The sequence below is a fragment of the Cynocephalus volans genome, chromosome 12, assembly GCF_027409185.1.
Source record: "Cynocephalus volans isolate mCynVol1 chromosome 12, mCynVol1.pri, whole genome shotgun sequence".
Lineage (NCBI taxonomy): Eukaryota > Metazoa > Chordata > Mammalia > Dermoptera > Cynocephalidae > Cynocephalus > Cynocephalus volans.
Window position 1 is genome coordinate 70,355,072 of NC_084471.1, and position 21,586 is coordinate 70,376,657.

Genomic DNA, 21,586 nt, shown 5'->3' on the forward strand with positions numbered 1-21,586 from the left:
CCCGGGCTCCAGTCCTGGGTTCTGCTCCGTGACCTTGGTCAAGTCACGCCGCGTCCTGGGTCTCAATTCCCTCCTCTGTAAAAGAGGGGCTTGGCTGTCCAAGGTCTCCCAGTCTTGGCTTGAGGGAGGAGTGGGCCCAGTAGGCCACACTAGTGTCGCCGCTCTGCAGTAGGCAGAGTGCTTCTGATCCCTTCAAGCCCCCTACCTCCTCAGTTTTTATCCTGGCCGGGGGAGAAAGTGCAGCTCCCTATGTGCTCCCTGAGGGGCGGGGGCTGGGAGAGACCCAAAGCGACGCCCCAGCTGGGGGCAGGAGTAGGGGAGGACAGGGGCGCTGAATAATGAATGAGACTTAATTGGGCCAGCACTGCGCAGCAGCGCGCTAAGCTTGGCAAACAGCGCGGGCGGCGGCGGCCGCCGCTGGACAAACAAACTAGCTCCCGGCGCAGGGAGGGGGTGGGGGCGGCAGCGGCAGCAGGGGGAGGGAAGGGCCAGGCCGTCGGGGCCCCCTGGGCCTCAGCGCGCCGCCAGCTCTGCGGCTGAAGGAATTCGGGAGCGTGGGGGTCCTGAAGGGGGCTCAGGGCTCCATCGCAGGAAAAGAGGACTGGGGAGGGAGAGCAGCGGGTTGTGCAGGGAGAGTAGGGGGTTCAAGGGCAATGTTAGAGCGAGGAAAAGATGGAGAAACCAGCGGAGGTCGGAGGAGAGAGGGAGAGGTGAGCGAGGAAAAAGCGCACGGGGAAGGGGCGGCGGGGAGGTGGGGAGCAGAAGAGCTGTTACCGGGAGGAAAGGGAAGAGCGATGGAGGAACAAGCGAAGAGAGGCACGAGGGGCCGGGGGAAGAGGAATTGGAGAAGAGTCAAGGAGAGATGGGAGGTGACCGGAATGAGAACGAGGGGGTGCAGGGCCGGCGGGAGGCGCCCCTGCCTCCGCCTCACCGCGCCGCGCTCCCGCCCTAACGCTCTCTTCAGCCTCCCGCACTCACTTTGTCACAATTACGGGGCCGTCACTTGGCCCGGATTGTTTTCCCCAAATTGTTGTTCTATAAACTGGCGCGGGGTGGGTGGTGGGGGAAATCCGACAAGCTGAGGCGGGAAGGGAGGGTCTGCGTTGCGAGGGGGGGCGTGGTGGGGGATCCACCCGCAGGCGGACCGAGGTGGGCGAGCGAATCCAGGGGGCCGCGCGGGAATTCTCGTTGCTGCCTCCGCCTCGTCGCCAATCCCGCTTTTAACCTTCCTGGCCCTTCTCAGCCTCGGCTGCCTCGGTTTCCCCAGCAGACCGTCGCAAGGACTGGAGGCCAGGAGCTGTGGCGGCAGTTGTAGGTGGGGCCTAGACTTTCCTGCCCACCCATTCTCCCTTGTTCTTTACTCCCCGGGTCTCCCCGGCGGAGGGTCTCCTAGCCCAGCGGTCCCAGGAGCGCCCCGAGTGCCTGGTCACCCCAGCGGGCTTGCCAGGCTCTCACTCCTCCTCCAGGTCTGGGTCGCTTTCCCCGCCCATGCCCTCCAGTCCCCGGCCCCGCGCCGCTGGGTGTTCCAGGCCACCTTGCTGTCCCTCAATTCCGCAGACATCTGTTGCGCGCCCACGGAGCGCCAGCGCCGCGCCCGCCTGCCCCCACCGCCTCTCCCCCGCCACCCTCCCCTTCCCGGCCGACCCGGCCTGTCGGCTCCATGACAGCAGCCGCTGAAGCCCGGGCCCCGCGGGAGCGGCCCGAGAGGAGCCGCCGCATGGCTAGCTCCGACACCGGCCTCCCCGGTGGCTCCAGGGGCAATGGAGGGTGGCGGCTGCTGAAGCGAGACTGGAGCTGGCCCGGGGAGTTGGCAGGGCTGGGCGGGGGCGGGGGGAGTCTCTGGGCGCGTTTCTCTCTGGTTCTCTAAGGTCTGTCGTTCTCCTCACTGCGTCGCCCTCGGGTCCCTCCTGGGCCCCGACCCCGCCTGGCTCCGCGCACCTAGGACGCGGTAGGCTCCCCGCGCCCCCTCCCCCAGCCCGGGTGATTTACACGCGGGCTCCTCGCAGCGGCCGCTTCCCAATCAGGAATATCGACCCCGGGCGGGGCCCCCGGGCCGCATCGATCCCTCTAAGGCTCGGGATTTAAAAATGTCAAATTTGCCTTTTCCAGGCGGGCTGAGGGGGCGGGGGCCAGGAGGAGGGCGGTTTGGGAGAGGGCGGGGCGGACAGCGGGGCATCGACCAGGCGCCTGTGCCCGGAATGAGAAGCGACCCGGCGTGTCCGGGCCCTGACATGGCGTGGCCATCCTTGGGTTCGCAATTGCTCTGGATGGAAGCAGGAAGGAAGACCTGCTCTCTCTGCCCCAATCACCATGGGCCTCACTGCTGCGCTGGGGTATTCCTAGAGGGAGGAGCCACAGGGGGAACAAAGAGAGACCTGCAAAAATGTAGGGAGACAAATTTGGAAGAGATTCCTGAAGGTGGAAATATGCAGACACAAAGAAAGGTGCAGAGACAAAGATAGAGTCTCCAAGAGATACTCTAGCCCAAAGGAAGAGCAAAGTAAACGGAAGGTGCCCTATAACCTTGCCGAACAAAACGGGCCAGAGACCCAGAGTCACTCCACTCTCTGCTCTGTACACCCAGGAGATTCAGGACTGCGGAGGAGGCCAGGCTCAACTTCTCGGTGTGTTGGAGAATGGAGGAAAGTGGAGACAAAGCCAGGTGAAGAGAATTATTACGGAGAGGGATTTGAGTATAATTAATATTATCTTTCCAAGATGCCAACTAGTAGTACCTAATTGGACCTGAGATTTAAAAGGTTAAGGTTCCAGAGGCCAAGTCCAGGTCCCAAAGAGGTGAGCTCTCTTAGAGGTCTGAAAGTCTGCACCTTCCCTTCTTGAGCATCACACAGGTGTCTGCTTAATATCCATCCACCTCCTCTTCTCTGATCACTACAGCCTGTGGAGGCCAGATAGGTTGGAGATCACATCTTATATTGGAGACTCTGTGTGTATGTGTATGTATAGGGGTATGGGCTATAGATAACTCTGGTAGTAATCGCTTACTTTCCCAGGATTCAGCAACTAGCTCTCCAGACTTTGGAAAAAAACACCCACTGCTTTCAAGACCTTTGGGTAAGGAATGATGTTTGTGGTGGAGGTAGTAGAAGAAAGCAGTTGTTCTGACCAGCACTCTCACAGTTAACATCTATCAAGCCCCCACCACCCAACAGCACACCTCAGCTGTCACCGTGCACACTGCCATTTCCTCCAGAACTAGAGACAGAGCTGACAGCAAGCTGGAGCGGGGCGGGGGGGGGGGGATTGGGGGATTGAGGGGGGCGGGGAATCCACACCCAGCGATGGCTCATCCTCATCCTTAGGCATGCGAAGCTCACGCCTCCATTACCAAAATCAGGCCGACACATCCCTGGCACTGACATGCAGTCACTGATCCCCACGCGTGATCCACAACTATCAATCCCGGTCACCCACTCATCTCTGAGTACACAATCATGCACAATTCCTCCGAGGTTAAGCGCCTAGTCCTAAGGCCTGTCTACATCCTTTCTTGACATCTCAGACCTTAAATCGCCTAACCTAAGGGCAGGATTTAGGTCTCCGCCACCGCTTCCCAAATTCTGCAACCAGAGCCAGCTCCAACAATTGGGAGGCCAAGCTCAAGGAAGTCAAGTACCATGATCGAGGCGAAGAACCGGGAGCAGACGGAGCGATAGGACTGTTAAACGCTTCCATTCCTACTCCTCCTGCCACTGGCCTCTTTCCCAGCACGTCTACTCGCAGCCTGTCCGGCCCGCCGCCCTCCTGTCAGTCGAGTAATAAATGCGCGCTCTGGACCCCGGGCCCCCCAAGAGTCGTTCATCACTGCCAACACCGCCCACCTCTCTGCCTCCCGCTGGGAGGGCTAAGCGGGCCCGAGCTGCGAGAGCCCTTCTCCCCCCACCTCGACCACTAATTGTCATATGGAGATGTTGATTTGTCAACTGGGAGCTAGTGCTAAAGAATCCGCAGTAAAACCCGGACTCCTTGAACTTCCTCTCGGCTCCACTGGGATTCGCCAGGACTTGGAGCTTTTCTTGATTTGATATGGATAGGTTGGATTTCACTCAAGAGACCGGAGAATAGAAGCGCAGTGTCATTCTATTCCGATAGGAGGCGCACCATGCTAGAGACCCTCAGTTTCCCTAAAAGGGGTCGCCTTGGGTACAGTCTCACTTGTATAGACCCTAAACCTTCGTCCCCCAGTCTCCCAGCAGGGGGCGCCCTGCGCTAGGCTCCTTCTGTCTACCGCGGGTAAGAGTCCCCGCTTCCCCACAGGAAGGCTCCAGGCCTCGGCCCCCAGTTCCCCATCAGGGAAAGCCCGGGGCCATAATCCCTCCCTCTTCCTCCTCCAAGCGCCTCAGGCCGCAGTCCTCCGCTGTCCCGCAGGAGGCACCCTGCTGCAGGTCCGCCTTCGCCCTGCCCTAGGCGCCTAGGTTGCAGTCCCACGCCCGCCCTCTCTCGGGCCCCGGCCCCGGAGCTCCCTGGGCGGCCGGCTGAGTGACGGGCGGCCGGTGATTATGCAGAAGGGGGAGCGGGGTGCGCCGCGGGCGGCAGCGCTGACCCTTCACATTTCCGATCCGCCGGGACCCTCATCCATCCGAAGCTGCTCTTTGTCTGGCCGCCTAATTGCCGGCGGACAGGATGGATGGCGGGACCGACAGCCGCGGAATCCCTAATAAAGGCCGCGGCCGCCGGGGAGGGAGTGCAGGAGGGAGGGGGAGCAGGAGGGAAGGGATAGAAGGAGCTGGGAGGAAGCACCGGGCCGCGGCCGCCGGCTCCGAGGCGCTGCGCGCAGCGCGCACCTAAGCCAGGCCAGCCCCGGGTGCAGGACCAGGAGTTTGGGGTCGACCCGGGTTCCGGTGGTTATGGGTGTGGGGCTCGTTAAGTCTCCAGCTTGTCGGAGAAGGGGAAAGAGCTAGGGGGCCCCAAGCAGAAAGAGAATCCTAGGCCCCACCTCGCTAAGCCGAGCCCTCGAGACTTCGAGTTTGGCGCTACCTTCTGGGCTCCGTCCGGGTTCCTACCAGCCCGCGCCCCTCGCTCGGCTCCCCACACCTCCCCCTCTCCTCTCACCTGTCGGTCTCCCAGAGCGGGATCCAATATCCCTGCGGAGAAATGAGGGGTCTGACAGCTGTCTGTGCAGCCGATGGCTACATTTCATTAACTGGAGGCTGGAGCGGGCGAGCGGTGGGAGTGAGGGGGGTGCGAGGGGCGGAGGAGAAGAGGCGAGGGCTTGGAGCCGCACCCGGCCAGGGGTCGAGGGCTGCGGACGTCAGGCAGCAGCGCGCTCTGGGCTGACACACGCCTTGAACATAAGCGCTTCCCAGTCCTTGGAGAGCCCGTCTTCCCCACTGTGGGCCCTGACGCGACCCTTTGAATCGAAGGCTGCACTGAGCTGCGGTGCCAGGGGTGCCGGCCGGTGAGTGGGAGCCCTGGGCCCGGCCGCGCACTCGCCCCCTCTCTCCACGGCAGAGGTACGTCGGTAGTCTCCAAAGAGAGGCAAAGTGTGTGCAGGTTCTTGGGCCGCGACGCGTTTTCCCACCCGTGGTTGGAGGAGAACCGGCTTCAGCGCTCCCTTTTGCCCCTTAAGCAAATTTTGCTCCGGCTCCCTTCGTTTTCCTTCCCCTCCATTTTCTCTGCCCTCTCCTGCATCTGAACAGTTCTCGGCAACTAACTTTGGCCATCTATCAGCCAAGAGTTGAGCGCCTGTTGGGTGACAGGCTTGACAGCGTTGGGGTGGGGGTTGGAGGACAAGAGAGCCAAGACCCTAATCTGTTGGCCTCAAACAGTAGGTCTTCCCTGAGTTCCGTTCAAGTCTCGCTTCCCACTCTTGTCCTGCTTCTCTCACCCTTCCACTGCCTTGAGTGTCATTTGTCTTTCCTCCAGGCACTGAGAAGGAAGACAGGAGATCATAATTCTAATTCTAGGACTTCCCCTTACAGGATGATACTGGACAAGCCATTTCCCCTTTCTGGGCTCCAGTTTGTAAAGCACCTCTCAGGGGTCCTCTGAGGATGCAATGAGAACTTGCCTGTTAAAAGCCCTAAAATACAAGGAGCTGGCCGGTTAGTTCACTCAGTAGAGCAGTGTTGCTGACAACACCAAGATCAAGGGTTGAGATCCCCTTACAACCAAGGGGGTGGGGGGTGTCCTAAAATACAATAAGCCCTAAAATGATGCTATATCTCTTTCCATGCTATCCCCTGTTCTCTCAGGTGGGCAAAGTTCCCTTCTCTTCATACCAGGCACCCAGGTTGCTCCAGTTCTGAGTGATCTTGGATGTGGGAGCTGAGATCCAAAGTGTGGGAGGGGTGGGGGAGAACTACACCATGACTGGCCCTGAAGCGGGGGAAGGAGAGGCTGCAAGGAAGGAGAAATAAGGTGTGTCCTTAGATCTTAATGGAACATCAGCCAGCTGGTTCCTCTTCTCTTACAGATGGAGAAATTAAGGCTTCTGCAGGTGATGGAAGCAGATCACACTGCCAGTCTTCCCCCCGCAAACCCCCTATTGCTTACCTCCTCACCCCCTTTCTTCCCTTGGGGGGGGTCTGAGTCAGTGACAAGACGTGTGAGAGAAGGAACAAAAAGAAAGAACCTTCAAGGAGTTGAGACCTTTCCTCTACACTTCATAAAATTTTAACATGAAAACTTCCGCAGAGTAGAAGGCACATATCAAATGCAAATCATATGCTAATCACACGCTAATCAAAAGTCTGGTCCTCAGAACTCTGACACACACCTGGCTATAGCCCTGGGGGAAATTCTGGGGAGACTCCTGTGTTCCAGGACAGGTGGGGATGCATTTCATTTAGAGTCAGGTTACGGAGTTGACTCATTTTAGGATTGAAGAAGAATCAAGTGTATAATTTGGGATTAGGTTCAGGGTTAGTGCAGAGCCAAGGGTAGAGGTTAATTAATGCAGGATTCAGACTGGGCTGTGCTTTTAAGTGAGGGAGCCTAGGAAACTGTTAAATGCTTCCTCTCCTCTCCTCTCCTCTCCCCCACCAACCCTGTCTCCCACCTCCACTGCCCCTTCTTTGCCCTGCAAAACACCCTTCTCTGCCTACTTCCCATTCCCAACCACATTACCTTCCTAGGGCCTCCTAGTTTGGCTGTCTGAGGAGCTCTGGGTAAATTGTCCCAGACCCCAGCCTGGGCTCCAGCATTCCCTCGAGCCCAGACACTTGGCTTCTGGTCCCAGGAGCACCAGCTGGCCTTGGCCCTACCCAGGTCCCTTCTTGGCTGAATGTGACAGCTGCAGGGGAAGCAGTAAGGACCTGGTGAGCTGGCAGCTTCATTCCGGAGTGTGGAGAAAGAGCAACAGAACATGAATAAATTCATGGAGCTGGCCCCTTGGCTCCCTGTGAGCCAAGCCTGCTCCCCCCACCACACACACCCGCTGCTGCCTGCAACCCTGCTGGTCACCGCAGATCACAGCCGGGACTGGGGATGGGAGGAGAGGGGAAGCTCTAGAGAGAAGACTAGGACCTCAAAGGGGCTGAGGTGAGGGGCTCGAAAAGGGGGCCTTGGTGAGTAGGATGAGTGGGATGGGGAGGGGGGCTGTGTAGAGAGGGCCTCTGGTGAGTGGAGAGCGGGCAGGGGAAATGATGGAGAGAAATGGCAAGACCTGGGGTGAATGGGGCCTGATGATTGGGCAGGGGAGGCTAGTGTAAGCCTGGGCCTGCTTTCTCCTCTATGATCCATCCATCATCCAGCCTGGGGGAGCAGATCTGGAATTAGACATGCACGGGGCTGACACGGCCCTCAGCCCCCCGAGGAAGACAAATGGCGACAAAGACCTTGAATAAAATTTGTATTTATGGTCAGAGGAGGAGGCCCCTCCCCCACTGACTGCCAATACTTTCAGGCATGTAGGGGCCTCCCTCCACCATAACACAAGCCCAGCCTCAGCAATCTTTTTCCCCCTGCCTCATTATGGGGGAGGAGGGGAGTGCACAGAGGAGTACAGGAAAGGAGAGATGAGGAAATCACCTTCCACTCAATAATCATGCCCTGGTGTGCCCTCTGCCCTCTATTTCACACAATGTATTCCTTTGCGGCTGTCCACCTCCAGCGTCTCCAGACATCCCACTTTCATCAGTCCTATAGCCCCTTCTAGCCTCTAGACCTGGGATCCCTGTGAGTGAGAAATTTCCCTCAGAGGGGCCAGGCCCTAAGGAAGGATGCAGCCAATAGCTTTTTCTCTGGACTCTGATCTATCAAACCCTATGTTTCCTCTTGGTCACCCTGAAAGACACAGTCACCTCTTGCAGGAGGGTGCCTAGCACGTAATCAGCATTTTAGTTATGTTAATTTGCTTAACCAACTTCAACACCCCCGGCCCCCAGACACCCATTATTTGGAGTCTAACTTCTCTGGGTTTCATCTAACAGATCCTTGAGGAAGGAGAAAGGGGCAGAGAGACTCCCAGGGCTGGACAAGTCTGGGACTAGGACATGGGTTGGGTTGGGCCGGGCTTGGGCAAGGCAAGTGGGACAGAACTAGAGCTGCCTTCTGACTCTTTCTTTCTCCCCAATAGATTCCCTACTTTTTAGTTCTGAGGTAGGAGAAATGGCATTTGTGGGGTCCCAAATTTAGAGACTAAGAGGAAAGCAAATTAATATACAAATACCTGCCTTCCAATAGCCCTCGTGCAAGGACAACATCACATCTACAAGGACAACACACAATCCACAATCCCACTCACCCAGGACACGCAAGGCCAGGATCCCATAGCCACCTCCACACTTTGGAGCACACTGTCACAATGCACAGGCCTAGAGCCTACCACTCTGCTCGCAGAACCGCCCCGCCCCCGCGTCTTCCCCACAGTTGATATGTCACATTGGAGTCCGAACACGGACCTGGGTGTCTCTCTGCAGCGCGCCATTTACATTTCTCTCTCGATCTGTCAACCTGTCTCGGCTCCCGTCTCTCTCTCTCCGTCTCTGTCTCTCCCTCTCCCCCTCTGGGGCTGTCAGTTAGTCTCTTTTCGAAGCTTTGTCTCTGTCTCTCCGTCTCTATCTGGCTTTCAGTCTCTTTGATTTCTCTGTCACTCCTTCTCTGCTTTCCTGTCGGTTTCCTGCTTGCTCCCCCAGGCTGGTCTGTTCTCTCTCCTCTCTTTCTCTCTCTCTCTCTCTCTCTCTCTCGACACACACACACACACACACACACACACACACACACACACTCTCGGATGCTCTGAGGCCCCAACACTGGGGGTCGGGGGTGGGGATAGCTGGAGATTTGCCTTTTCCACTTCAGGACAACAAGTACATGTTGAAGCCTTTACCATATGTTATTCGGTCACGGGCACTGGGGAACATAGTGTGGCGAATTTCTCTCCCCCACCTCATTGTTTTGGTTTTTGTTTGTGAGATACCCAACCCCGCACCCCACCCCACCTCCGCCAATTTTAGCTCGAGAATCCACCTCTGTCTTCTCTGTGTCTGTATCTTAACCCATCTTTATCTCATCGCTGTTTCTGGCTTTCTCTGGGCTCTGAGAATGTCAAGCTCCGGGTAAGAGGGTAGGGATAGGGTAGGGGCCGCGAATCCCTGCAGAACCCGCTCCGAGCCTGGAAGGAACCTAGAAACCGGCGGACGCGGGAGGGGGCCGCTGCCTGCCCCGCCCCCGCACTTCCCCCTCTGGGCGCCAGGGGTCGCTCCGCCTCCGGCCGCTTATAGTGGCTCCCACCGCGCGGCGACTCACACCACCCGCGCTGCCACCCGCGGAGGGAGGGGGAAGGTTAGAGACGCAGAGAGGGAGAGCGCTCGCAGGAGAGAGACGCGGAGCTGGGGCTCTAGCAGGGGCTGCGGCCGCGACTGGGGTGGGAAGGCGGATCAGTGCTCGCCAAGAGCCAGAGCGCAAAACCTATGAGGAGGTCGCATCCTGGGCGCCGCCAGCAGCTCAGAGCCTGGGACGTCCGGAGCGCGGGGAGTAGTCCCTGCTCCAGCCGGGAGCGATCCGTCTCGGTAGCCTGGGACCCGGGTACCACCACCCGTGAGAAAGCAGCAGTCTGGAGAGCAGGCATATTAGATCTATCGGAAACCAGCCGTCCGAGAAGCCGCGGATCTCAGGCCCCCGGGATCGTTAGGACTGAACAGGAGGGTAATAGACAACTAAGGGCTCTGAACCGTCGGGAGTTGCCCCTGGCGCAACCCACTGGGGGACCTCCGCCTTGACGGACGGTTTGGGGAACGGCACCACTGCGGCGGGAGCCCGCTGGGGCGGGGGGTGGGAGGGCTCGGCGCAACCGTCGGGGGATCCAGACCCAGGCCCGAGTCCCGCCACTGCCTCTTGGGCCCGCGGAGAGCCCCGGGCCTCCGCCGCCATTGCGCCCAAGAGTGAGGAGGATTTGCTGGCCCTGGCCGCGTCGCGGCTGAGCCGCCGCAAGCGGGTGGCGGGCGCGGCCGTCGGAGTGGCCATGGTGCTACTGCTGCTGGTGGCCATCCCGCTGCTGGTGCACAGCTCCCGCGGGCCGGCGCACTATGAGATGCTGGGTCGCTGCCGCATGGTGTGCGACCCTCACGGGCCCCGAGGCCCGGGCCCCGACGGCGCGCCCGCTACCGTGCCCCCCTTTCCGCCGGGCGCCAAGGGAGATGTGGGCCGGCGCGGAAAGGCAGGTCTGCGGGGGCCCCCAGGACCTCCAGGTCCCAGAGGGCCCCCAGGAGAGCCAGGCAGGCCAGGTCCCCCGGGCCCTCCCGGCCCAGGCCCTGGCGGGGTGGCGCCCCCTGCGGGCTACGTGCCTCGAATTGCCTTTTACGCGGGCCTGCGGAGGCCTCACGAGGGTTATGAAGTGCTACGCTTCGACGACGTGGTCACCAACGTGGGCAACGCTTATGAGGCAGCCAGCGGCAAGTTCACCTGCCCCATGCCGGGCGTTTATTTCTTCGCTTATCATGTGCTCATGCGCGGCGGCGATGGCACCAGCATGTGGGCTGACCTGATGAAGAACGGACAGGTGAGATGCCCCTCCCCCACCTGGCCCCAGATCGGACCAGTAGCTTTCTAAACCTCCCCACACTCGTTCGACAACCCGAGCAGCAGTACTGAATCCGGGAACGTCACGCTGCCAATAATTTATTAATCGCTTCATTTAGCTAAAGAGAAATTGGGGGCCAGAGAAAGAAAACCACCTGCTCAGGGTCTCACTGAATATTAGGAATGGTGTCAGAATTGAAACGCAGTACTCAAAGCTTAATGTCTCTGTAGCCATGACCTCACACTCCAGCTATAGGCAGCCATACCAAACGTCTTTGGTGTCTCGTCCTGTCTTGAGCTACCCTCTCTTTTGGGGCAGCCCTCCTGGCCTTTGGGATTCCTAGCCTCGCGATGGGCGAGCTACCTGGAGTCTGGGTTCCTTCGAATTATAATGGAATATGCATCTGAGGCAGTGGGCAGCCAACAACCATCCCCATGTGGAAGCATTCAGCTTGGATTTTCAAGGAAAAGGTACAAAAGAATGAAAACGCTGGCTCATTTGCCAGGCAGCTATCCTATTGCTCACCCCAGGGCCTGGGACCAAGCCTAGAACAAACCCGTTCTCAGGTAATACTGAGTCTGTAGGCAGAGGTGGGAAATGGCCTGGTGGCTCAGGAGCCAGCCAGGCGGCCTGAAGGAATTGATTTGGAGGAGGAAAGCGGCAAGCAAGGGACAGGGGTGGAATTAAAGCCTTGGACCCTGGCCTGCTCCGGTAGGCCCACATCCTCCCTAGCAAGGTCTCAGCATTCAGGTTCTGCAGGTCCAGCTCCTTTGGGCAGAGTCAGAGTCACTGCCGCCTTGGTTTGGGGGAATAGCCCCAAAGACTTAGCTCGAGGACCTGGATGCGCATAGGGAGCACAGGCCACAGGCGTGGGGTGGGGAGAAGTGCCTGGACCACGCAGGCCTCAAAGGGAGGTTGGAGCTGAGCTGTGACCTCTGAATGCCCCCGCTCCATGGGTGGGGAGGAGTGATCCAGGAGCATCAGGCATGCTCCTCCTGGGTCTGTCCACTCCTGAGCGCTGTGACCGTCGCAGCACCTGCCTGGCCCCTGGCCTGCTTTGGGGTCTTCTCCCAGCAGGACCGCCCCAGGAACCCAGGGAAAGGAAGTGAGAGTGTCTGTAAGGAGGTGAGATAGTGTTTGTGCGTAAGGGAGTGTAAGGGTGTGCATGCATGGTGCGAGTGCTTCTGTGGGTGCGGAGTACGGAAGTGTGAGACCAGAGCGGTGTCTATGCGCATGTGGCACCGAGTAGGTGTGCTTGGTCTATTCGGGTATCTGGGAAGAGGCAGAGGGGGCGAATGTGTGTCTAGTGTGTGTCGGTTTCGGAAAGGGCGGGGCTGCGCGGCTTTCACTCTGTATTCCGCGGCGCGGGCGCTGCGGCCCTGGGGACGGTAAATAGTGATTAAAATAATGATGAATAATTAATGAGTTAATAACCAGCCCCTGTGGGACGAGAAAAGGGGGGCTGGGGGGGGGGCTGGAGGTTTGAGACAACCGCCGTGAGGCCAGAGGGGAGGAGAGAATCCCTGTTCCAGCACAGGAGACCCCACGTCGGGGCACTAGCGGGAGCTCCGCCGGGAAATGAGGACCCCAGAGGCGAGAGCACACCCTGTGGTACACGCACAGACACACCTATGCCCCAACATCCAGGGAAGCGAACCGCAAGTTTAGGACTAAAAGGAGGTCCGAGCGGGTACGTCATCTTAGAAATTATCCTGCAGGCTAATTTTATTTTATATTTATTTATTTATTTTATTTACTTATTTATTTTTAAAGGTGACTGGTAAGGGGATCTTAACCCTTGACTTGGTGTTGTCAGCACCACGCTCTCCCAAGTGAGCCACGGGCCGGCCCTTAATTTTATTTTTTAAATGAGAATAATTTGAGAATGCAAACCACTGGTCTGAACACACTTGACACATAGCAATTCATTTAATCCTCACAACCTTATGAGGTGGGCTCTATTATTATCCCCCACTTTATATCTTAAATCGAGGCCCGGAAAAGGCGTGAAATTTGTCCCGAGTCACACAGCTAGTGAGTGGCAGAGCCTGAGAAACTCAGCGATCTTCTAGTCCCTCTCTCCTTGTCCTCCCCAATCCCCTACCGCCGGCTGTCCTCGCAGCGCCTTCCCACGGCCAGTCGCAGCCGCACGGACCCTGCCCAACCCCTCTTGTCATCCCAGCTCTGCACAGGGCGTGAGTGGCTTGTTTTGTTTTCCTTCCTCGCCAGGTCCGGGCCAGCGCCATTGCTCAGGACGCGGACCAGAACTACGACTACGCCAGCAACAGCGTCATTCTGCACCTGGATGTGGGCGACGAGGTCTTCATCAAGCTGGATGGCGGGAAGGTGCACGGCGGCAACACCAACAAGTATAGCACCTTCTCCGGCTTCATCATCTACCCGGACTGAGCAGGGCCCCCGCCCCGCGCCGGGCCCCCAGCCCCCGCGCCCCGCTCGCCCCTTCGCTCCCATCCTCACACACCTCCAGCCGGCCCCACCCAAGGCGCCACCCCATCCTTTGAGAACCCAGCGGGGAGGGTGGGGCGCGGACCTTAATGGGCGGACTGTTGGTGCTCAAGGGTGGTGGCTGGGAGAGGAGGCCCGACTGGAGGAGGAGTGGAGAGGCTTCTGCAGGGACCACCCGCACCCACATGCGTGCCTGTGAAAGCCAGGACAGGAGAGGGGCGGAGGTTGTCGCCCTCTCATCTGCCTAGAGCTAGGGAGCAGTTTTACTAGCCGGGGCTGAGAGGTCCAGAAAGCGGAAGGGAAGCCCTGGCCGCTTGGGAGGGAAGGAACAAGGAGCCCATCTAGGCGAGAGGAGCCGTTAGGACTGATAGGCGCTGGTCCTGTGTCACGACAACTTTCTCTGGCCATCTCTTCCTCCCCTCATCTCCATTTTCAGACTCCAGCCTCCAGCCTTTTGGCAGCCTTGCTGTGAACTGGAGGAACCTCGCATTTAAAACTCATTCTGTACAGTCCCCATTCCACCCCTATTTGGGCTAGGCCCTGGGGCTACAGCTGCTGTTGCCTCTTCTAATAAAGTAAGGTTGGGGATTGTGCGTGGCTGCTTAATTTGGTGCTCAGAGTGGTGGGGAGTGCCTGACTCTTTCCCTCACCCCCCTAAACACTCCTACCCTACCTGTCAATCTCTGCCAGAGGCAAAGGTTTAGTTAATTCCTGGCAAGGCCTGCCTCTGGGGGAGAAGAGGAAGTGCGCAGCCCAGTGCTTGTACTATGCTTTGGGAAGCAAGGAGTATCAGTTTCAGCAGTGCTTTGGGTCCTCACATGGTAGGTTGAAGGAGACACCAACCAGAATGACACTAACCAGAATGACACTAACAAGGGAAGATTCCAGAGGTCTGGGTCTGGTGCTTCTGCTCTTCTGCCTAATGCAGAGAGAGTTCCAGAAGAGGAACTGTAGGGGATGAGGAAGTAGCTGATAGCTTCTGGAAGTGGGACTGATCCCAAGCAGCAGGTAGAAGAGCAGGTCCCAACACATTCACAGAGCTTGCTGCGGAGGTGGGCTGGGCAGACGTGGAATGACTTCCTCTCCTCAGGACAGCTTTGAGATGAGGGAGCCTGGGGATCTGAGAGCCCAGGGTTGGCCTCTATGCTGGAGGACACTGCCACCATGTGGGCAACCAGAGTGCAACAGCAGTAGTTGACCTACTTGTACAATTAAAACTCATTAGCTGGACATTTGGACACTTTAAAAACTTTATTAAAGGACAGAAGGGTGTCAGCTCCCAGTACCATGGGGCAGACCAGCAATAAATAAGTGCTAAAAGGAAGGAGCAAGGCAGGGCCAGAGTGGGTGGAGGAGGGTGCCCTCATGATGGAGAGCCCTGAGGGGCAGCAGAACCAACTGGAATGAAACACTGGAAAGAGGGAAGACCATGTCACAGCCCAGCCATCCTTGAACTGTGGCCAGCTCTTCCCACTGACCTGTCTGTAAAGGAGCTGTGGTTGGCCCCCTGCCTCCACCCTCCACTTTCCACAAGGCTTGCTGTGCAGACAGCCTGGCTGTAAACTGGAGGCTCACCAGGGCATCCTGCCATTCCAGTAGTGTGGCCACAGGGTTGGTGCAGACCCGGGTGGGGCCTGAGGGAGGGGTTCGGCTGGTGTAGAAGGCACACTCATCATCCAGGCGAGCCTCATGGAAGCAGTGGATGGCAGTTAGACATGCTTTGAGGCGCTGCCTCAGGGCCAGAGTTCGAGGGGCCAGACTGCTAGGGCCTGGGGGCCACAGACAGTTTAGAGGGGACGCTGGAGTCCTATACTCCCACTATGTACTGTCCTTTCCCCCTCCCCCACCAAGGGCCAAGCCAATTAGGGGCACAGGGCTAGAGATGCAGCTCCTCCCTTCTTCCTGAGGGACAGCCAGGCTGGGGCAGGGTAGAAGGGAAGAAAGCATGGGATTGCCTGGTGCAGGGCAGGGGCTCAGATCCAGTGAGAGATGAGAACTTCCTTTGTTCACAGCCCTTCCCAACCAACTCCTTACCTTCCTGGCCTGTTGGAGGCCTTGGAGACTGAAGTGAGCGGATAAGGGGGCTGGCACATAGTGGGCTTTGGGAAGAGAAGATCAGGCTGGTGGTCGCTGGAGCCCACTGACTGCAGCAGGGCTGTGGGCTGGACTCTGGACTTCTAGCTTTCATGGAACAGGCCTCTGATGCCTCTGGCTCTACCCTAGGGTAGGGCTCTGGGGGTCTAGCCTGTCCCTGGAGGCTGGGCTGAAGGGGCCTAGTTTCTGCTAGAGAGCAGGGCTTTGGTACCTCAGACTGTTCCTGGCGGGAGAGCTCTGGGATCTCAGGCTCACTCCTAGAGCAGGACTCTGGGGGCCCAGGCTCTGCTGGAGGGCAGGGCTCTGGTACCTCAGGCTGTTCCTGGGAGAAGGGCTCTAGTATCTCAGGCTCACTCCTAGAGCAGGATTCTGGGCGCCCAGGCTCTGCTGGAGGGCAGGGCTCTGGTACCTCAGGCTGTTCCTGGGGGGAGGGCTCTGGTATTTCAGGCTCACTCCTAGAGCATGACTCTGGGGGCTCAGGCTCTGCCGGAGAACAGGGCTGTGGTTCCCCATACTCTTCTGGAAGGCAGGGCTTTGGCAGCCCAGAGTGCTGTAACAGTCTGGGAGAGTGGGAAGTCCCAGACTTATGCTCTGGGGCATTTAGAGTTCTAGAAATCTCAGTCAGCAGGGGCTGAAGTTCAACCATATCCAGAGAGGATCCTCCATTAAGGGGGACACACTGGCCCCCTGCCAGCCCCTCTACCTCCTGTTGCAACAGCTGCTGCAGGATACTGATGCGCTGTAGTAGGAGAGAGTATCCCAGTGTGACATCAAGATGTGGGTTCAAGTGGTCTACTCACACCATCCTATTCCCACACCCCCATCTTCTCCTGATTCCCTCTTCCCTAGCCCGGCCACTGCCCATCAGGCATCGAAGCTGTTGCTCCCCACAGACTCACCTGCATCCTCAGCCCCTGGAGTTTGGGGGTTCTGTCAGGATGGGGTCCAGAAGGAGTTGCCACAGGGGGTTTCTCAGGCCCCTCCTGCAACCTTAGACAATTCTCCTGGTCAAACAACCGGACTGCAATCTGCTCCTGCCACATAGGAGGAAAGGGGGCACATGAGGAAGCCAGGCTGGGGCAGGAAAGAGACCAGTCTGAGTCTCATCCTCTTGAGGAAGGGATCAAAATCCCTAATTGAGAGGCCCTAGGAAGGGCATCAGAGAAGCAAGAAGAGTTGGAGAATCAGGTAGCTTTTCCAGAGGGCACACCTGCCTCAAACTCCTGGGCCTCGGGCCAAAAGGACACAGTGAGGGATCTCACAGCACAGGAAGGTTTCTCATACTTACCCAGGGTAGGGCAGGCTCTTCAGGGCAGGACTGAGGGGAGAGGCCACTCAACCATTGGGCCTAGGACAGAAGTGAGATGTCAGCAAGGCCCTGCACCCACAGATGGGACCCAATCTTCCCTTGCTTGTCTTAGCTCTCTCCCCCTACCCATCTGTCTCCTTCCTCCCCCCAGGTGTGGCCTATGCCAGCTACTCCCCCTGCCCTCTCTTACCTGCTGAACTCTGGGGGTCGATGGGATGGGTGTGAACCGGGTTTTGGGTCGATTGGCAAGACGCCGCATCACTGAATATGGGGTCTGGGGAGAGATGTGGGTGGCTGAGCAGGGACGAAACCTATATCTAACAGGGATCTCCAGCCAGACTGTTCTGCCCTTGCCTAGCTCCCAGTTATTGATACAGACCAGAGCTGAGGAGCCTGGGGAGGGTACACGCCGAGCCTGTCCAAAGGGTGATGGATGGGTGACAGAAGGTGGCACCATATGGCCAGGCATGGGCTGGGCCAGAGGAGCAGGGGAGGGCATCAGGTGGGAGCCATGGCTGTCCTGCGTGGAGAGGAAAACAGTGGGAAGAGTGATCCCTTCCCCTTTGCCTTCCTGAGTCTTGTTCTCACTACAGCAGCCAGTGTGATTCTTTTAAGACCAAACTCAAATCATGTCCCTCTCTTGTTGTTCCACTCATTTCAAGTAAAAGGCAAGGACTTACAGTGGTTTACAAGTCCTTACCCAATCTGATCCTGTTATTTGCTGTAACCTCATATCCTACTGTTCTCTTTACTCTGCTTCAGCTTTGCTGGCCTCTCCTTTTGCTGATCCTCAGACACACCAGGCACATTCCCTCCTCAATGTCTGCACCTGTAATTCCTTTGGCCTGGAACATTCTCCCTCCATATATCTACATGGCTCACTCCCTCAACTCTTCGTCTTTAATTAAACATCACCTTCTCAATGAGAGTGCCCTGACTGAGCAATATACTTTAAATTACAATTCCAACTCCCCCCACGCCCTATTCCTCTTCAGTACTTTATTTTATACATAAATATATATATACACACATATTTTTTCCAGAAAACTTATCACCATCTGACATACTATATATTTTACATATGTGTTTTGTTTATTTACTGTGTGTGTGGTTTTGTGTGCGTGTCTGTGTGCACACATGTGTGTATGTGTCTGTGGCTGGCCTGTACAGAGATCTGAACCCTTGGACTTGGTGTTATAACACCACATTCTAACCAACTGAGCTAACCGGCCAGGCTTGTTTATTTTTTGTCTCCCTCTTGTAGAATATGAACTTGTTTACTGCTGTATGTCTACAGCCTAGAACAGTGCCTGGCACTCAGTAATTGGTCAGCAAATATTTGTGGAGTGAAGGGTTGAATGCTTTTGGCTGATAAGTGGCAGCTCTGTCTCACTCTCAGCACTGATCTGATGGTGATACAGATATATACAAGTCTGTGAACTCCAGCCTCCAGACACCTGGTACTGGTAAAGAGAGGTCAGTTCCACTATGCAGAGGGCTTAGGCCCATCTGGGGCAAACCCAGACCCAATAACATCCCAAAGACCACGACTATCTTGCTCTACCTACAATTCTCAGTGCCGGCTGCTGCAATGTAATCCCCCCAGGCATCTCCCATACCTCCCACTTTCCATCCCAGGAGGGTCCCATCTCACCCTGGTGTGTGTTTTCTCTCGAGTTTCTCTTAATGGTACTCGCTGGGCCAGACCAAGGGGGACCCTTCCTCCTTCATCTGAGTGAATGACAACTTCACGTTCTCCTTCAGGGACAGAGGAAGCTAGAAAGAGACAGGAAATTTGCTGTAGTGTCTAGAACACACATCAAAATCTGGCACAGGGCTTTGCAACCTCTAAAGAGGGTATAGCAGTTTAACAGCCCCCGCTGCACCATTAGGGGCAAGGATTCATCTAGCACACTCCAGAGGCCAACACTATCTTAGTAAACACCTATTAATCTGCACACCCTGAGAGGGCTGGGTGGTGATGGCTCTCAGAGGCTGGGGATAGAACAGTGAATGGAAGGTAAATCTTGCAGAAAGTGGCAGAAGAAGGCAGAAATGGGGACCACCTCCTTTGACAGAAGTGCGACTGGGCCAACCTCTGGCCTATCCAGAAGGTCTCTTCCTCCCTGCTCCTTCTGATCCCCACCTCCCCAATTCCTCACCTCCCAGCCAGTGAGCTTTCTCTTGTCTTGTTCCTTACCACAGGCAGCTCACCTGACCCTATTCTTTCCCCACAGCCAGACACACTCACCAGGTTGGCCTGGGGTCTCCAGGAGCAGTCCTGACACCTGGCTCACTGAAGTCCTGATGACAATAAGGACAGCAGGTAGCAGTCACTGAGTACCAAGGATGAGCTGGGCATGTGCTAAGTGTTTTACAAATATCATCTCACTTCATTCTCACAACAAACTCTAATGATGGTATAAACATTATCCTCCTTTGACAGATAAAGAAGCCAAAGCTCAAAGAGATTAAGGCAAGCTTACACAACCAGTAAGTGGTAAAGGTCAAGAATTAAACCCAAATCCCATTTATTGCCACAATCTGTGCTTTAGCCACTAAACGAAAGAGATAGGACCTCACATTTTCATCCCCTTCTTCCCCCCATGACCTGAGGAAACTGATGTCATATTGAGGCCTAGCTCTGAAGTCCTGAACCCCATTCTAAGGGCTCATCCTGGGCAGTCACAGGTTTCCCCCTTTCCCTCCTGGGTTGGTGTGGAATCCTAAAGCTACTAGATGGCCCCAGCTCTGAGGGATGCCTGTATCAGACATTGGTTCATTTTTTTCCAAATGACCTTCTCCCACATACTCTCCTCACCGGCTGTTGCCACCTGTCTCTCTTCTTAGCTCCTGGAAACTGGGGCGAGTGGAGGGGTGAAAGGAAGATCCTGAAGATGGAATCTGCTCCATAGGAGCAAGAGATGAAAGCAGAGTCAGAAGTGGGCCCTAAATCTTCAGAGCTCACCAGCAACCACATCTCCCCCCACAGAACCCCTTGGCTCATCATGAGGTACCTTCTCTCCCAGAGCCCAGCTTTGTCCCCGGAGGAAGCTCCCAGAAGCACTGAGTATCAGCCCCTCAAGGGTACTCACCAGAGCCTCTAGCCTCTGGGGGCACAAAGTCCAGCCTCGGGGTCCTGGTCCCTCCAGTCTCGAGAAGCAGGAAGCCCTGGCAGGGTCCATTCGGTGGGTGGGGTTTCTGGGGGGCAAATATGCAGAGGCCCGAGCATCCTGGGACCCCAACAGAAGCTATCAGCATAGGCTTAGGATTCCCTCCTCAGCTCACCCCAACCTGATCACCTCACATCCTGCTCATTACCTGGCCCCTCCGGATCGTGCCTCCCTGGCTTCCTCGAACCAGTACTCTCTGAGCCAGACTGGGCCGGCATCCCAAGCGACAGCTCTTCACCCCCTCACCTGACAGGATGGTGGCCAGGGCGGCAGGGTCAGCCACAAACTCTACAGCCCCTGGAGCCTCTGCAAGGGAAGAGGAAAAGGATAGGTAAGAAGGAACAGGAAGGGGGAAGGCTGAGGGGCCAGTGATGCTAGCATAGTCACCCTGAGGTACAAGAGTGAGTAAAAGAGACCCATTCAATTGAACTCAGCTCACCAAATGTTCACAGATCTTTACCTGAGACACTATTCTAAGCACTGGGGCCCAAAGGTGAGTAAGACAAAGCCCCATCCTCAAGAATTTATCATCCAGCTATAAAGAGGTAACAGACTGAAGTCAGGGTAGAAACATGTTATAAAAGAAGTACAGTACTGCAAAGTATTAGGAGAACACAGAGCAACTGATTGTGAATGTGCGGAGCTGGAAAAGGTTTAAGAGATGACATTGTCTGAAGTAAGGGGCAGGCTTCTAAGAGGAAAGAGCTTTCCAGGAGCAGGGACCAGGACACTTACATAAGCAGGAGACCAGAGAAGCGCAAATCCCTAAAACTCCACTGTGCCCTTCCCATTTCCCCATTCAGCCAAGGAGGCCTCCAACAGGTACCTGTCTGGGGAGGGGGTCCAGCTCCCATATTTTGTCCCCCAGGGCTAGGCCTGAGCTCCTTCAAGGGGTTCCGGAGCTGAGTGATCTCCACCGATCTTTGTGATTTCTTTGTTTCACGTGAGCCTTTCGTCCTGGTGCCTGCTGAGTCAACGAAGGGGCGTTGAATACTGGGCGGTGTCTTCTGCACCAATCTCTGGAAGAGAGAGGGGGTTCAAATAGCGGAGGTTCAGCGTTGGGGTGCACTGCTGGCGTGTACCGCCTCCTTTGTAAGTACTGTCTCCAAGCCCCACTTACCCTTGGATCCTGGTTCTCCTGGTCCAGGGCGCACGGTTTCTCTGTGGGCAAAGGCGGGCGTCTCTGAGAGCGTATCGGAATCCTGCTGGGGGTAGGAGATACACCTCGGAGGAGGGGATCTTTCGGGGGTTGGAGGCTGGTCATGATGGCTACAATTGAGACGGGGAAGAAGACAGACAGGACGGGGAATCAAAAGTCGACCAGATCTCTGGGTCCTGACATTCCTGATATTTCCACCTCCGCCCAAATCCACGCGTCCACATCCGCGGGCGCCTGCAAGGCCGCTCTTCTGAGTGCCACTTCCAGACACCCCACACCTGCTCTCTCGCCCGAGGACCCCAAACTGCTCTCCTCCCTATACGCTCACGCAGCCCTCATTCCCTCCAAGACCCCCGTGCCGCACCTTCCCGGGAACCCCTCAGGGTCGCCCTACTTTCTTC

The 21,586-nt window shown here is 56.8% G+C and overlaps 2 protein-coding genes across 2 annotated transcripts; one reads left to right on the top strand and one right to left on the bottom strand.

Annotated features, from left to right (window-relative positions):
- Positions 1–10,426: 10,426 nt before the first annotated feature.
- On the top strand, positions 10,427–13,393 carry C1QL4 (complement C1q like 4). Its single transcript, XM_063076361.1, has 2 exons — positions 10,427–10,963; positions 13,214–13,393. Exons 1-2 carry the CDS (start codon positions 10,427–10,429, stop codon positions 13,391–13,393), a joined length of 717 nt encoding a protein of 238 aa, XP_062932431.1.
- Positions 13,394–14,748: 1,355 nt separating this feature from the next.
- TROAP (trophinin associated protein) lies at positions 14,749–21,290 on the bottom strand. Its single transcript, XM_063076190.1, has 14 exons — positions 21,147–21,290; positions 20,853–21,045; positions 20,175–20,332; positions 19,949–20,086; positions 19,675–19,757; positions 19,105–19,157; positions 18,508–18,629; positions 17,233–17,373; positions 17,044–17,127; positions 16,833–16,892; positions 16,444–16,578; positions 15,485–16,283; positions 15,026–15,219; positions 14,749–14,861 (listed from the first exon to the last, which is right to left on the bottom strand). The coding sequence occupies exons 1-14, from the start codon at positions 21,288–21,290 to the stop codon at positions 14,814–14,816; spliced, it is 2,352 nt and encodes a 783-aa protein (XP_062932260.1). The 3' UTR covers positions 14,749–14,813.
- Between the last annotated feature and the right edge of the window lie 296 nt (positions 21,291–21,586).

What these genes read in the sequence shown, in the direction of transcription:
- C1QL4 (XM_063076361.1), top strand. Translation starts at nt 10,427, where the DNA reads ATGGTGCTACTGCTGCTGGTGGCCATCCCGCTGCTGGTGCACAGCTCC. An exon ending in ACCTGATGAAGAACGGACAG is followed by an intron (nt 10,964 to 13,213) that starts GTGAGATGCCCC and finishes CTTCCTCGCCAG; the next exon opens with GTCCGGGCCAGCGCCATTGC.
- TROAP (XM_063076190.1), bottom strand. Translation starts at nt 21,290, where the DNA reads ATGACCAGCCTCCAACCCCCGAAAGATCCCCTCCTCCGAGGTGTATCT. An exon ending in TGGACCCCCTCCCCAGACAG is followed by an intron (nt 20,333 to 20,852) that starts GTACCTGTTGGA and finishes CTTCCCTTGCAG; the next exon opens with AGGCTCCAGGGGCTGTAGAG. An exon ending in GAGACAGGTGGCAACAGCCG is followed by an intron (nt 19,158 to 19,674) that starts GTGAGGAGAGTA and finishes TATTGTCATCAG; the next exon opens with GACTTCAGTGAGCCAGGTGT.